This window comes from Poecilia latipinna, unplaced genomic scaffold, assembly GCF_001443285.1.
Source record: "Poecilia latipinna isolate Pla-1442-1.1 unplaced genomic scaffold, P_latipinna-1.0 Scaffold1147, whole genome shotgun sequence".
Classification (NCBI taxonomy): Eukaryota; Metazoa; Chordata; class Actinopteri; order Cyprinodontiformes; family Poeciliidae; genus Poecilia; species Poecilia latipinna.
This window is the reverse complement of record NW_015113763.1, coordinates 194350-205598: the sequence shown is the minus strand read 5'-3', so window position 1 is coordinate 205598 and position 11249 is coordinate 194350. Positions and strand designations below refer to the sequence as shown.

At 43.5% G+C, this 11249-nt stretch overlaps 1 protein-coding gene across 4 annotated transcripts in view; it reads left to right on the top strand.

Annotated features, from left to right (window-relative positions):
- Positions 1-165: 165 nt before the first annotated feature.
- The window catches only part of ccdc30 (coiled-coil domain containing 30), a 22795-nt gene continuing 11711 nt past the window's right edge, over positions 166-11249 (top strand). Inside the window, exons 1-21 of one of the 4 annotated variants that reach the window (XM_015052942.1) lie at positions 166-295; positions 1007-1177; positions 1721-1903; positions 2007-2127; positions 2697-2881; positions 3072-3149; positions 3282-3356; positions 4552-4708; positions 4953-5024; positions 5333-5448; positions 5543-5649; positions 5749-5941; positions 6593-6691; positions 6833-6961; positions 7245-7382; positions 7811-7989; positions 8198-8465; positions 9147-9269; positions 10143-10313; positions 10579-10788; positions 10997-11154. In XM_015052942.1, coding sequence (XP_014908428.1) covers positions 1139-1177; positions 1721-1903; positions 2007-2127; positions 2697-2881; positions 3072-3149; positions 3282-3356; positions 4552-4708; positions 4953-5024; positions 5333-5448; positions 5543-5649; positions 5749-5941; positions 6593-6691; positions 6833-6961; positions 7245-7382; positions 7811-7989; positions 8198-8465; positions 9147-9269; positions 10143-10313; positions 10579-10788; positions 10997-11154 — 2801 coding nt within the window. In that variant the 5' untranslated portion in view covers positions 166-295; positions 1007-1138. Of the gene's footprint in view, positions 296-575; positions 692-1006; positions 1178-1720; positions 1904-2006; positions 2128-2696; positions 2882-3071; positions 3150-3223; positions 3357-4551; positions 4709-4952; positions 5025-5332; positions 5449-5542; positions 5650-5748; positions 5942-6592; positions 6692-6832; positions 6962-7244; positions 7383-7810; positions 7990-8197; positions 8466-9146; positions 9270-10142; positions 10314-10578; positions 10789-10996; positions 11155-11249 lie in introns of those variants that run through there. The other 3 variants (XM_015052940.1, XM_015052941.1, XM_015052943.1) reach the window with 3 other exon arrangements.

Below are 11249 nucleotides of genomic sequence, written 5' to 3'. Positions count from 1 at the left end.
AGAACTGTTTTGTCGCCATCTAGTGTTTACATTCATGAACTACGGAGATAGCAAGGTGAATTATTACTAAAAACATTAAATAAAATCTGAATTTGACAGCGCTCATATCAAGACACAACTTAGGTTAAATAGCATTGTCAAGGTGTGTCTGATTTTAGTGTATTACCTATGTCTAGTGGTTGGTGAACTCTCCCCTCCATCTTGGTACGGTCCGTTGCCTAGGTGCTAGTAGAAGCTAGTGTACTCCGCCATGCCTGTCCAAGGCGCTGGGCTTTCTCATCACTGCTAGCCCGAGGTGAGTTAAACATAAACTGTGGTGTGCTGTATGACTTCCTGAAGCACAGAACCAGTCAGTTTCGTGGATAAAATTCCCAGTAATAACATTTAAACTTTAATCAGTAGCCAACAATCAGACTCTGGAATAAGCTGCCGGACCGTTAGCGCCAGCGCGATCTTTGTATGCAGCCTAATAACTTTGGCAACTTTACTACCACGGCGTTCTCGAGTAAAAATCCGCTCATTCGTGCAGTGTCACATGAACCGATTCTTAGTTATGATTCAATACGCGGCGAGTCTTTCCAAAAAGCTCAGAAGACACTGTCCTTCTACTGAAAACATAGTTTGCTCCTCCTTCGGTGTCAGACATTTTGAGAAGAAAGCCATAACAAACGAAGGATCTTTCAGAACTGAGGTAATTCAGGTTTCTCTTAGAAACTATTGATCACTTTACAAAAAAAGATACACAATATTTTCCTGCTAGAAATTCCATTTAAACTTGCACTTGTAAGCTGCTTGAGCTGTAATCGTTGCTATTTATATCAAAAGCTTAATGATTAAAGAAGCAGATCATACATAGATGAACAGGCTGAAGTTTTGCATAGCTTCAGGTGATACAGTGTAGTCAGCTGTCACGGTGCAGCTGAAGTAGGCAGTGCCTGAGGTTGTTACTACAGGTCTTCTTGTCACGATTTAGCCAAATTGTTCTGAGAAATGTTATCTTTTACAGAGCTGCTAGTACGCATGGATTACAGCGACAATGGGACTGATGGAGCTTGAGGTTCTGCTCTTCATTGCCACAAAATGGGACACCATGTAGGAACAGCTGCAGCTTAAAATAAGTATTTTCTCAGCCGAGGAAATGGCTTCACCAAAGTCAACGTTGATGGATCATGGAGAGGTAACTTTGCTTCTGACAGATACATTCTCCATAAAGTGTTGCTTTTCTATAGAAACTCTTTCTCTCTACAGAGTAACATCACATTAAAAGCTTTTCTAAACTGCATTTTCTTCCCCATTGTCTAGCGCATCTATATAAGAAAGAAAAATAAAAAATTGTAGTCATACAACTTGCACCAGTGCCTAACATTTGTCAGGATTAGAAGGGCGTTCTCAATTTGCAGCCTTTCAGCCATTTGTTCCAGATGAACATAGACCAGCTGGTGGCACGTGAGACTCGATACTTTGCCTGTGACAATGTGGTGCGTGTTGTAGGAGCCGTAACAACTCCTTTAGCATTCCAAAATTCTGCACGGCTTCTGCTCAAGTTACCAAATTCTGGAACAGGTGTTTGAGTCGCCGTCGTCATAGTCTGAGCATGCAAAAAGATCGGCCTAACTGAGCCAGTTTCTTCATGCAAATTGTAGTTTTGCAAGTCGTAATACATGCTTTTGATCTCTTGTGTAGTTAATAAATCAGTCATTTGCCTCCCCTTTCTCTTTAGTTCTTGACGGAGCTGGACCAGATTACCAAGCGGCTTCAGGACGATGGCGTGCCTCCAGAGGCCGGAGCGGCGGAGCGGCAGCAGCATCTGTGGCGGCAGCTGCTCGACGCCGAGGCAAAGCTTCAGTCGGTCTCAAAGGAGCTGCAGACCTTACGTACGCAGCAGGCCAATGAAATGAAGGAGGTGAGGCAGTCCAGAGTTGCCTTTGTTTACCAGCTGTAGAAAACGTCACGTTACCTGGTTTTACTTGAATCAGTTTAAGAATTGTATGTTGTTTGACTCTCAGGTGGAGAGCTACGTAGCTCACATTCGGGCGCTGCTGGAAGAGTGCGAGTGTCTGACTGCAGAGTACGAGAGAGACAACGAAGACTTGAGACACAAACTTCACCAAGTCAAACATCAACAAGGTGCTCTCAGTAAAGCTGTTACTAGCTATTGGTTTTTACATTCATACGGCATCCTCATTATTTATTGGCACCTCTGGTAAAAGATGTGTAGAAACCTTTAGAACATTTTAATCAGTCACTTCCGTCCTCACACTGAACAATGCGATATTTCCAGAAAAAAAAAAAAAAAAAAAAGATGTTTCTGTCCCGCCAGGATAAACATAAAGGTGCACATTTGCTAAACTTTAACTGAAACTGGATGCTTTAGTTGGATGACTAACACTGCATGTCAACAAAGGATGATTATGTGGATAAGAATCTCATGCTCACTGCTAAGTACACTCACAGGACCTGTGATGCTATCCAGATCACTTAAAGATCACTTACTAGCTCTTTGGAATATTTGGACATTTTAAACAATCATCTGGCGACCGCATCCTAGTTCCCCTAAACAACTTCAAAAAACATCTATAGCTTTATTTCTTTCCCCTCAGTGGAACATTTTCTCGTGTTTATGCCAACTGTAGAGCGTTATTTCGGTGGAGTGTCGTTTCTCGGCACGACGCGACGGAGTCATTGTTTCCTTTTAGAGATCCAGAGCAAGGAGATGGCGGAGATGTTGTCACAGGAAGACCTGGGGGAGATCGGCTTGAGCAGCCCCAGTGAGCAGGTGGCTTATCTGCTGGTGGAGAGGGCCACTCTGCTGGAAAGGCTGGAGGCTGCCGAGGGGAAGCTGGAAAGTCATACCCTCGCCGTTACCGACAGCGACCATCAGGTGAGAGTCCAACAGAGAAGTCGTATTTGAAGTGGTCCCACCAACAAGGAATAGATCGGAGAGCTGATCCAGGGAGTTTTGTCTGTTGCAACGAAACATAATCTCAATTCTAAAATATAAATATATATCAGTGTAACATGTAACTACCTCATTCACATGCAGCTTGCATCTGTGTGCATCGTTTTAACAGGAGCACATCCAAATAATGGGAGAGAGTCTCAGGCAGCAGAGGGAGGACTTGAGCAAGACCGTAGATCACATGACGAAGGTGAGGTCATCTTAAGCTCTTCCTTAAGGTCTGGAAGGGAAGAGTAGTGCATTTATTTATTTATTGTTTTTCAGCGAATGCACAGAACGGTTCGATCACCATGTGGACATTGGCTTTTTGTTTTGTCGGCAGTGTTCGTCCCAGAGTCCGTGGAAGAAGCTGTTTGGCCTGCGCAGGTCTGCTCAGAGCAAACACAGTATGAGCCCTGTAGGTTTCTACGCCACAGCTCGTACTAATCCTTCTGACTAACGCTGGTGCTGGCTGCGACGAAGGCCGACAGGCGGGCCGACGCTGGGGCGTTTAGCAGAGATTTGTTTTTCAAATGTTTCGCACGAGCGTTTGGACGCGTTTTGATATTGTCCGCATGAACGCTGCGGAGCACGCCACCTGATGATGCGGTTTGGTTGTCCAAAGATTAGGAACCGACTTCGCCGTCCACGCGACACCTGACTCGTTGCGGGACTGCCCTGCGCTGCATGTCAGAGCGCTTTGCAAAAGTATTCATGAATTATAAACGTCGTCTAACATTACAACTAGGACTCTGTAATTTTTGGAAGCCGATGTTTTGGTATTATTGTTATGTTTGCTATGACTGAGCATCATTTTCCTTACTACTGTCTTTCTTTTGCATTATCTTCATCATCGTGTCCCCGGCCCTTTTTCTGAGCTTCAGGTTCTCCATCCCTCAATAGTTAAGGTCGAAAGCAAAATTTTACTTCATTGCAATTAAATTAGAATAGCCTAGCAAATACTGCAACCAATTAGTAATTTGTAATTGCAACATTGCACATATTGATTTTTACAGTGATTATTACTATTTCGTATATTGTGCAACTCTAATTACAAATACAAAGTTTGAATAGATTTTATTGGGATTTTATGCAGCAAATTGGCATAAAGTAGGACTTACGATATAAATAAAACCTCATATTCCTTCTACTTCACAAGTGTGTTTTACTTTGTTCTGATCTGTCACATAATATTCAAATAAATATGTAGTAGTTTGTGATTTTTATGTGACAAAATATGTAAAAGTTTAACAGCATGAATGCTTTTGCAAGGCGCTGGGTGTCCCTGCACCAGCTTTGCATTTTTGCCTTTCTTTCTAGTTCTCAAATGAAAAAAACAAAACAAAACAAAACAAAAAAAAAACATTAACAGTATTTTAATTTGATCACAAACCCACTGATAGCAAGGAAACCTTTTTGGTCCTCTGAGCAGGAGGATGCTGAATCGACTGCCTCCCCTTGCTCTCCGCAGGTCTGCAGCGATAACGGATCTCAGCCTGAAAGTGCATGATTCTCGCAGCTGCATGCTATGTCTCCGGTCTAACTACCCAGTCCACCTTCTTGCTGTTCTCCTTCCGCGCTGACCGTCCCTAAGCTTGGTCGTTTTGCGACAGGCCCAGAGCGAGGAGATCTCCAGGGAGCGAACTGAGCGGCAGCGGCTGGAGCGGGACCTGGAGGAGGCGTCCAGGAGGCTGGCCATGGCCCACCAAGACATCCGCAGACTCAACAACGAGCTAGACGCGGCTAAGAACAACAACCAAGATCCATGTGGTACGTCGAAGACACATACACTCAGTAATCACGAATGTATTTTTAGTACTCGGAATCATTATCACACTGAACCGGAAGCTGCACAACTTTCTGCTTCTCACCTTTCAAGGTGCATTTGTGTGTATTTTTATTTTTTCATTTAAATTTGTATTTCTTATATACATTTTTGGCAGCGTACGAAGATAATGTCGGAAAAGCATTCTTAGTAAGCTTCTGAGTAATGTGGATGTTCTTCAAATTGTAGGATCTGAGCTTGAGGGGACGGTCCAGGAAGTTGAGTACCTGAGGAAGGAAGTGGACAAAATGAAACACAACGGTGAGACGACGTGGCGGGAATGAACTTTATTTGACCGCTTTGAAACTTTAGCAGACAGAAGTGCTGAAATTTTTATCCACAAGAAAAATTCCACTCCAAAAATCATGGGTGGTAACCCGTAATATAAAACAGTATTAAAGCTTTATTAATCTGTGCTGCAGTGAGACCATGACATGTTTTCATGTTATTTTGTTGTACAGTGAGCTCAACACCCCCCGCCCAGTGGCCTTTTAAAGAACTGCAGCTTGGCTTTTAAAATGGGGAAAACAAAACCTCCAGTGAAAAAGGTCAAAAATCTTTTTTTGCAGATATGATGAAGCTGCAGCGAGCCAAAGAGCAAAATGACAGACTGGATGCAGAGAACAGAGCTCTCAGGGAAAGACTACATGTCATAGAGTCCGAGAAGAAAAATCTTATGGATCAGGTAAATATGTAGTGTTTTTTTTTTCTATAAATGAAAATGCAAAGAGTCTTCCTGTAGTTAAGTTATTTTTTTGTTTGGTTTTTGTTTTGTCCAGATGACAAAACCTAATACAGAAAAAGAAGACTTGGAGAACAAAGGTACCGAATCTGAAAACTGCCTCTCCGCTGTGTCGACCCAAGAGAAGGATCCGATTCATAAACGGTAACGACGTGAACTCATCGAAAACGACGCTTTGCAAAGCAGCAACATTTCCTTCTTCGAGGCTCAAACAGGCCCGCGTCACCACTGTTCCCCCGCTAGGTGTCAGGAAGCGGTGGAAGACGGACTTGTGCAGGTGAGAGAGCTGCAGCGGCAGCTCCAGAGGCTACGCAAGGAGCAGGAGGAGCTGGAGGAGAGGAATGAGGAGCTGGAGGCCCTGCTGGGGGAGGCCCAGAACGCCAGCAAGGAGGAGAGGCATCGCCACGAGGGAGAGGTGGAGGGGCTGCACAGGAGGGTACGGGGAAAAGAGCTGTGACGGCATTTAATATTTAACAGGACGAAATAAACGATTGGTTGGATTAATTGAGAAGGATTGATTATTGAAGTAGTCGTCAGCTAAGTTAGCAATCGATTAATCGTTAACTGACGTGTACAGACTAAAAAAAAAAAAGGCCATTTGCTGAAAAAGCTGCATATTCAGAGCCTTGTACAGTTTTAGTCATAAACTGTACAAAAAAGTAAATATACATATATATTTTTTGCATCTAAGATGAAAACATTTTGTAAATGTGTTTTCTTCAACGTTCCTGAAGTGGTTTTGGCATCACCAAATGAACTAAAGAAATTCTATAGTGTTATTGCATTTTAAGCAGTAAAATGTTCATTTTCTTATTTAAAAACTAACTGAATTATTTGTTGATTTTCATCTTTTAGTGTGTTTCTATCGTTGCATAAACCATGCTCGAGTGGTCAAATGAAAAATCTGCACAACGTGCCATTTCTTTTTTTATTTTGTTTGACTGATTGACAAGTAAAGATCATTAGTTGGAGCCCTAGAAAGAAACGATGCATTTAAAGTAGTTGGTGATGTTAAAGTAGATGGAAGCTCGAAGGGGAAATAAATGTGTCCACTAAAACCCTCTGACCTCTGAATTTCACCATGTAGGTTAGAAACCTGGAGGCGGAGCTGAGAAAGCATGACGCTCAGGAGAAAGCACCGAGAAACGGCGACGAGGCGAAGGCCACCGAGTCCTACCTGCACGTCGTAAGAATTCACTTTTGTTATTATGCGGGCGACACAGCAGACTGTCTCGAAGCCGGTGACAAAAAAACTGTTGTTGTAATATTTACGGAAACTAAATGTCGACCAATCGGACATGCACGTTGGTCTCCCCTGTGCATGAAGCACCTGAGGGACAGCTCCCAGGAGAGGATGTCCCTGCTGGAGGCCCGACTGACTGAGGAGAAGGAGTGGAGGAAACAGCTGGAGTTGGATCTCACTGCTGCTCAGGCTGCCCTCAAGAAAGATAAAGAGGTAAAGATCTCACACATGCCGTCTGCGAGACCAAACAGCCAATCAACAGCTGCATGACTTTCTGAAAATCAGCTCATAAGTTTAAAAAAGAAAGAAAAAAAAATGTACGTTGCATTTGGTTTTAGGTGCACTATGCTGTTTAAGGTTACTAGTAATAGGAACTTCTGTTTTACCTACAGATATGAACAAATCTTTTCCCAACTGCCTTTTTGCAAATCGGCTCAGTATTTATTCCTCCGTTTTTTGTTTTTTTTTCCTTTTTTCCACCCCTCCGACGCTACAGGCTTTGCAGATAGGCGAGCGAGAGCTGAAGAAACTGAGACTCGAGGTCAGCGGTCTTCAGACCGAATGCCAGCAGGGGAAAACGCTCATCAAAAGCCTGACCCAGGTCAAGGGAGAGAAGGCCGTTCTAGAAGAAAAGGTGCGTCCGCTTCCCGGGTTTGAGATGGGAATAAACAGGACTCCAGTTTTGCTTAAAAGCCTTAATATATTCCTTTGACATTTCCAAGTTCTGTTAAATTACTCTTTTATTTAATAGACCAACATAAAGTAGTGCATCATCGTGAAGTAGAGAAAAAATATTCTACATTACTTTGACAATTTTATTTTATTTTTTTACCATTAAGATCTGTGTAAAATTGTAATGTTCATTTCTATTAATTTCCCCCCCGAGTCACTACATACATATTTTGCAAGTCATTTGGGGCTTTCCACACCAGGAAACTAAAACCTTTGGCCCGTTCTTTGCTGCATTCAAGTTCAAACGCACAAAGTGTGCAGCGTGATTATTTTACGCCATATTTTACGTGAGTGAGAGTTTCTCATCTTGATGTTTCTGGCCCTTTCAAGGTGGCCCAGATGGAGCGCGCCCACAGCAGACTCCAGAGTCAGCTGGAGCGCCACAAGGACAGTAACCAGACTCAGACAACAACGATGGAAAACAGACTGCAGGCTGATCAGACGCAGAAGCAGGTCGACAGCCTTCACGTCGAGTTCAGCAGCCTGCAGTCTTCACATGACAGTCTGAGGTAGGAAGCTCAAGAACACGAACGTCATCAGCTCGTAACCATACGGTGCGACTGGAACATTTGAATTGAAAATAGCTGTGTCTGGGCAGGAGCTGCAGCCCTGCTGCAAAATAGTAATTTTTTTTTTTTTTTTTTTTTATAGCCAGCGGAGAGATAAGACGGTGATATTGGCGCTTACTTGGTTTGCATACATATGCATATTTTTCAGGGAGGAGATGACCTCTGAGCGCCAGAAGACGGCCGAGCTGCAGGCGGAGCTGAGCGGCGCGGTTCACCTGAAGCTCGAGGCCGAAGGGAAAAGAGAGAGAGTGGAGCTGGAGGTCCAGCGGCTCCATAAGCAGCTGCAGTGGCATCAAGAGCAGCTGACCTCTGCAAAGGAGGCGCTTCGTCGCAGCCAGAAGGCTGAAATGGACACAGCTAACGCAGGGTCTGGGCCCGAGTCCGTAGAGAAAGTAAAGGTTGGGGGTTTGGATCAGGTAATTCAGTTGGCAGCTGTAAATCATCTCACATCGTCCAAACGTGGAGAAGATCGGCTTCACTGCTCAGTGAATCGAGTCGAGAAGAAAGCGCGTTTCCTCTTCATGTTTTTCATTGAAATCAAATATTTGCATACGCCCTTTACTCCTGAAAACAACTGAGAAAAGCCCAGATAATGAATCGACTTCCTACTATTAGGATTATGTTAGTTAATTTTCAACCTTTGAGTTAAATTGTGCACCTATTCATGTAGGCCAGTCTCGGATACAAATGGGGTTTTTCAAATTTGTTACTAAAAGGTCAACAAACCTGACTCGGTTACACCGGCTCTGTCAGGAGGAATGGGCCAATATTCCAGCAAGCTACAGTGAGAAGCTTGTAGAGGGGAAACCTCAAATGTCTTGACTCAAATCTAACAGTTCTACCAAATCCTTAGGATATGTTTGCAGACTTTGTATTTTAAAGAATGTAAAAAAAAAAGAAAAAAAAGAAAAAAAAAGTCATTATTCTTTCATTTAGAAAATATTAATACTTTTGGTGATCTCCGCTGGCCTTAAACCTTAAAGGACATGTTTAGTCTGATTTATCGTGAGGAAGTATTTTTGTTTTGTCTTTTTTATGAAGGACGTATAAATATCTTGTTTCAGCTGCTTTCATGTCTCTCCGTTTTATGTTGATAGCTTTCATCTTTGAAGAAGGAAATGAGCGTCCTGGAAGATAAGCTGGAGGAGGAGCGGCAGCTGGCCTCTCAGCACCAAATGGCTCTTCAGGCTCAGATTAGTGAAGCCCAGGCACATATCAAGGTACACGTGCTCACAACATGTGTACCTCCACATTATGTCCTAGCAACCGCTTTGTGTTTGTGTAGTTGGAGCTTGACAAAATGAATAAATAAATAAATGTTTGGTAAAGATTGGCACAAAGCAGCTGACACACTTTTTTTTTTTTTTCGAGGCGTTTACTGACCTAATGAGATCAGCACTCAAACATCTTATGTGGATGAAAATGGCTTAGAGAAAACCAGTAGCACCTAACAAAAAGTACCTCAGCACTGATCAATTTAAAAAAAAATGTTAATGATTCAAAGAAAAAAAAAATTAAAAAGACAACTAATTTTTGGTGTAACCCTGATTCTAAAAATTGCTTATAATTTTTGCATTTGTGTTTCTAGATTAAAAGATAAATGAATGTTCAGGCTTTTTTTTTTTAACACATCTTTACGTCTCTCTTTAAGTTCATATTTTTATGCATTTTCATGTAATTTTCACCTTTGAGGTTGCAGGAGCTGCACACGTTTTTTGCTCTTTAAGCACTTGACAACCACATGAATGTTTTTATTTGGATAACAAATTAACACTGAAAAGTAGATTTTTTTTTCAATGATTAGATCCCTTGTTAAAATTACTCTTATGGTCCAGCTGCAAAGCGCGTGACCCGTATACGCGGCCGCCACAGGTTCGAGTTCATGACCTCTGCCGCATCTCTCCCACCTCTCTTAGCCCACTTTTCTGTCAGATACAGGCCACGATAACCGACAAAACCCTTTAAAAAAAAACATTAACTGGTTCAATGATTCCTCAGTTTATTTTAGTTTATGGCCTTTGCATCTCTTTAACTTTTTGGATCTTTCAAACTCAAAATGTTTTTTTTTTTTTTTTTTTTCCCCCCATCTTAAGTTGCAAGACTCGCTGCTGAGCCAGAAGGCGGAGGAGGCGAAACAGATGAAGCAAGACGTGCAGAGGGCCCAGAGCCTGTTCACCTCGGCCGAGAAGGAGCTGCGCTACGAGAAGGAAAAGAGCCTGGATCTGAAGAGACACAACACTCTGCTGGAGCAGGAGAATCTCAAGGTTGGCGTTCAGTTTCTTCACATTTGGAATTTGCTAACCGGCAAATTGTCGTCTCAGTCACTCGCTGGCCTCTTTTACTCACTGTGAATGCTAATCACAGTAAAGGAGCAAAACTGAAAGTAATTTTTTGACTACCGTAATTTGATTTTGTTGGATATTAACTTCTTGTTTTCACTCATTCTTGTCCAGTCCAACTGAACCAACTCTGGAGAAGGAGAGCTCTTGCTCTCCTCTGAAGGCTCTGTTCTCTTGTGTGTCTCTTCAGCTTGGCGCTGAACTCAAGCAGGCCCAGTCTAAGCTGGCACAGGTGGAGCAGAAACTCCAAACTCGAGACGCCGAGTGCGAACGCCTGCAGCAAAAAGTCCGAGAGTTGGAGCTGCAGCTGATACGCAGCAGCACCAACGGCAGCGCCGCCGCCAGTCTGCAGGAGGAGTTGCAGGCCGAGAGGGCGCGGCTCGTCGCCGCCGAGAAGAAGGTCGGTGCTGCTGGCTCATGGACCTGTGGGATGACGGTTCCTTCTTTAGACCGGCTCTGCTCCGTCTGATGGATCTGAGCTTTCCAACATTTTGTTTGTGTGTTTTAGCGAATTCAACCTTCGATTACAAACACCGCAGAATGCATTTTTGAAATGGGTCAGAAGTTTGGGAAGTCGTTTTTCTTTTTTTTTTTTTTTCCCCCCGCAGGTGTTGGAGCTCCAGCAGCAGCTAAAGAACGCCCAGCACCAGCTACGTGTGGAGGAAGCTCGAGCCGGCGAGAGCAGCCGCCTGGAGAGGGAGAGCAGGGATCTGTTTGACTCTTTGTCGGCCCTCAGGGCCCAGCTGCAGGAGGGCCACATCGCCAGGTGACACAGAGTGGACCACGGCGTTATTCCCCCCCCCCCCCCCTCACGCTGCTGTAAGTTAATCAGGCCTCATTTTTTTTTTTTTCTTTCAAATG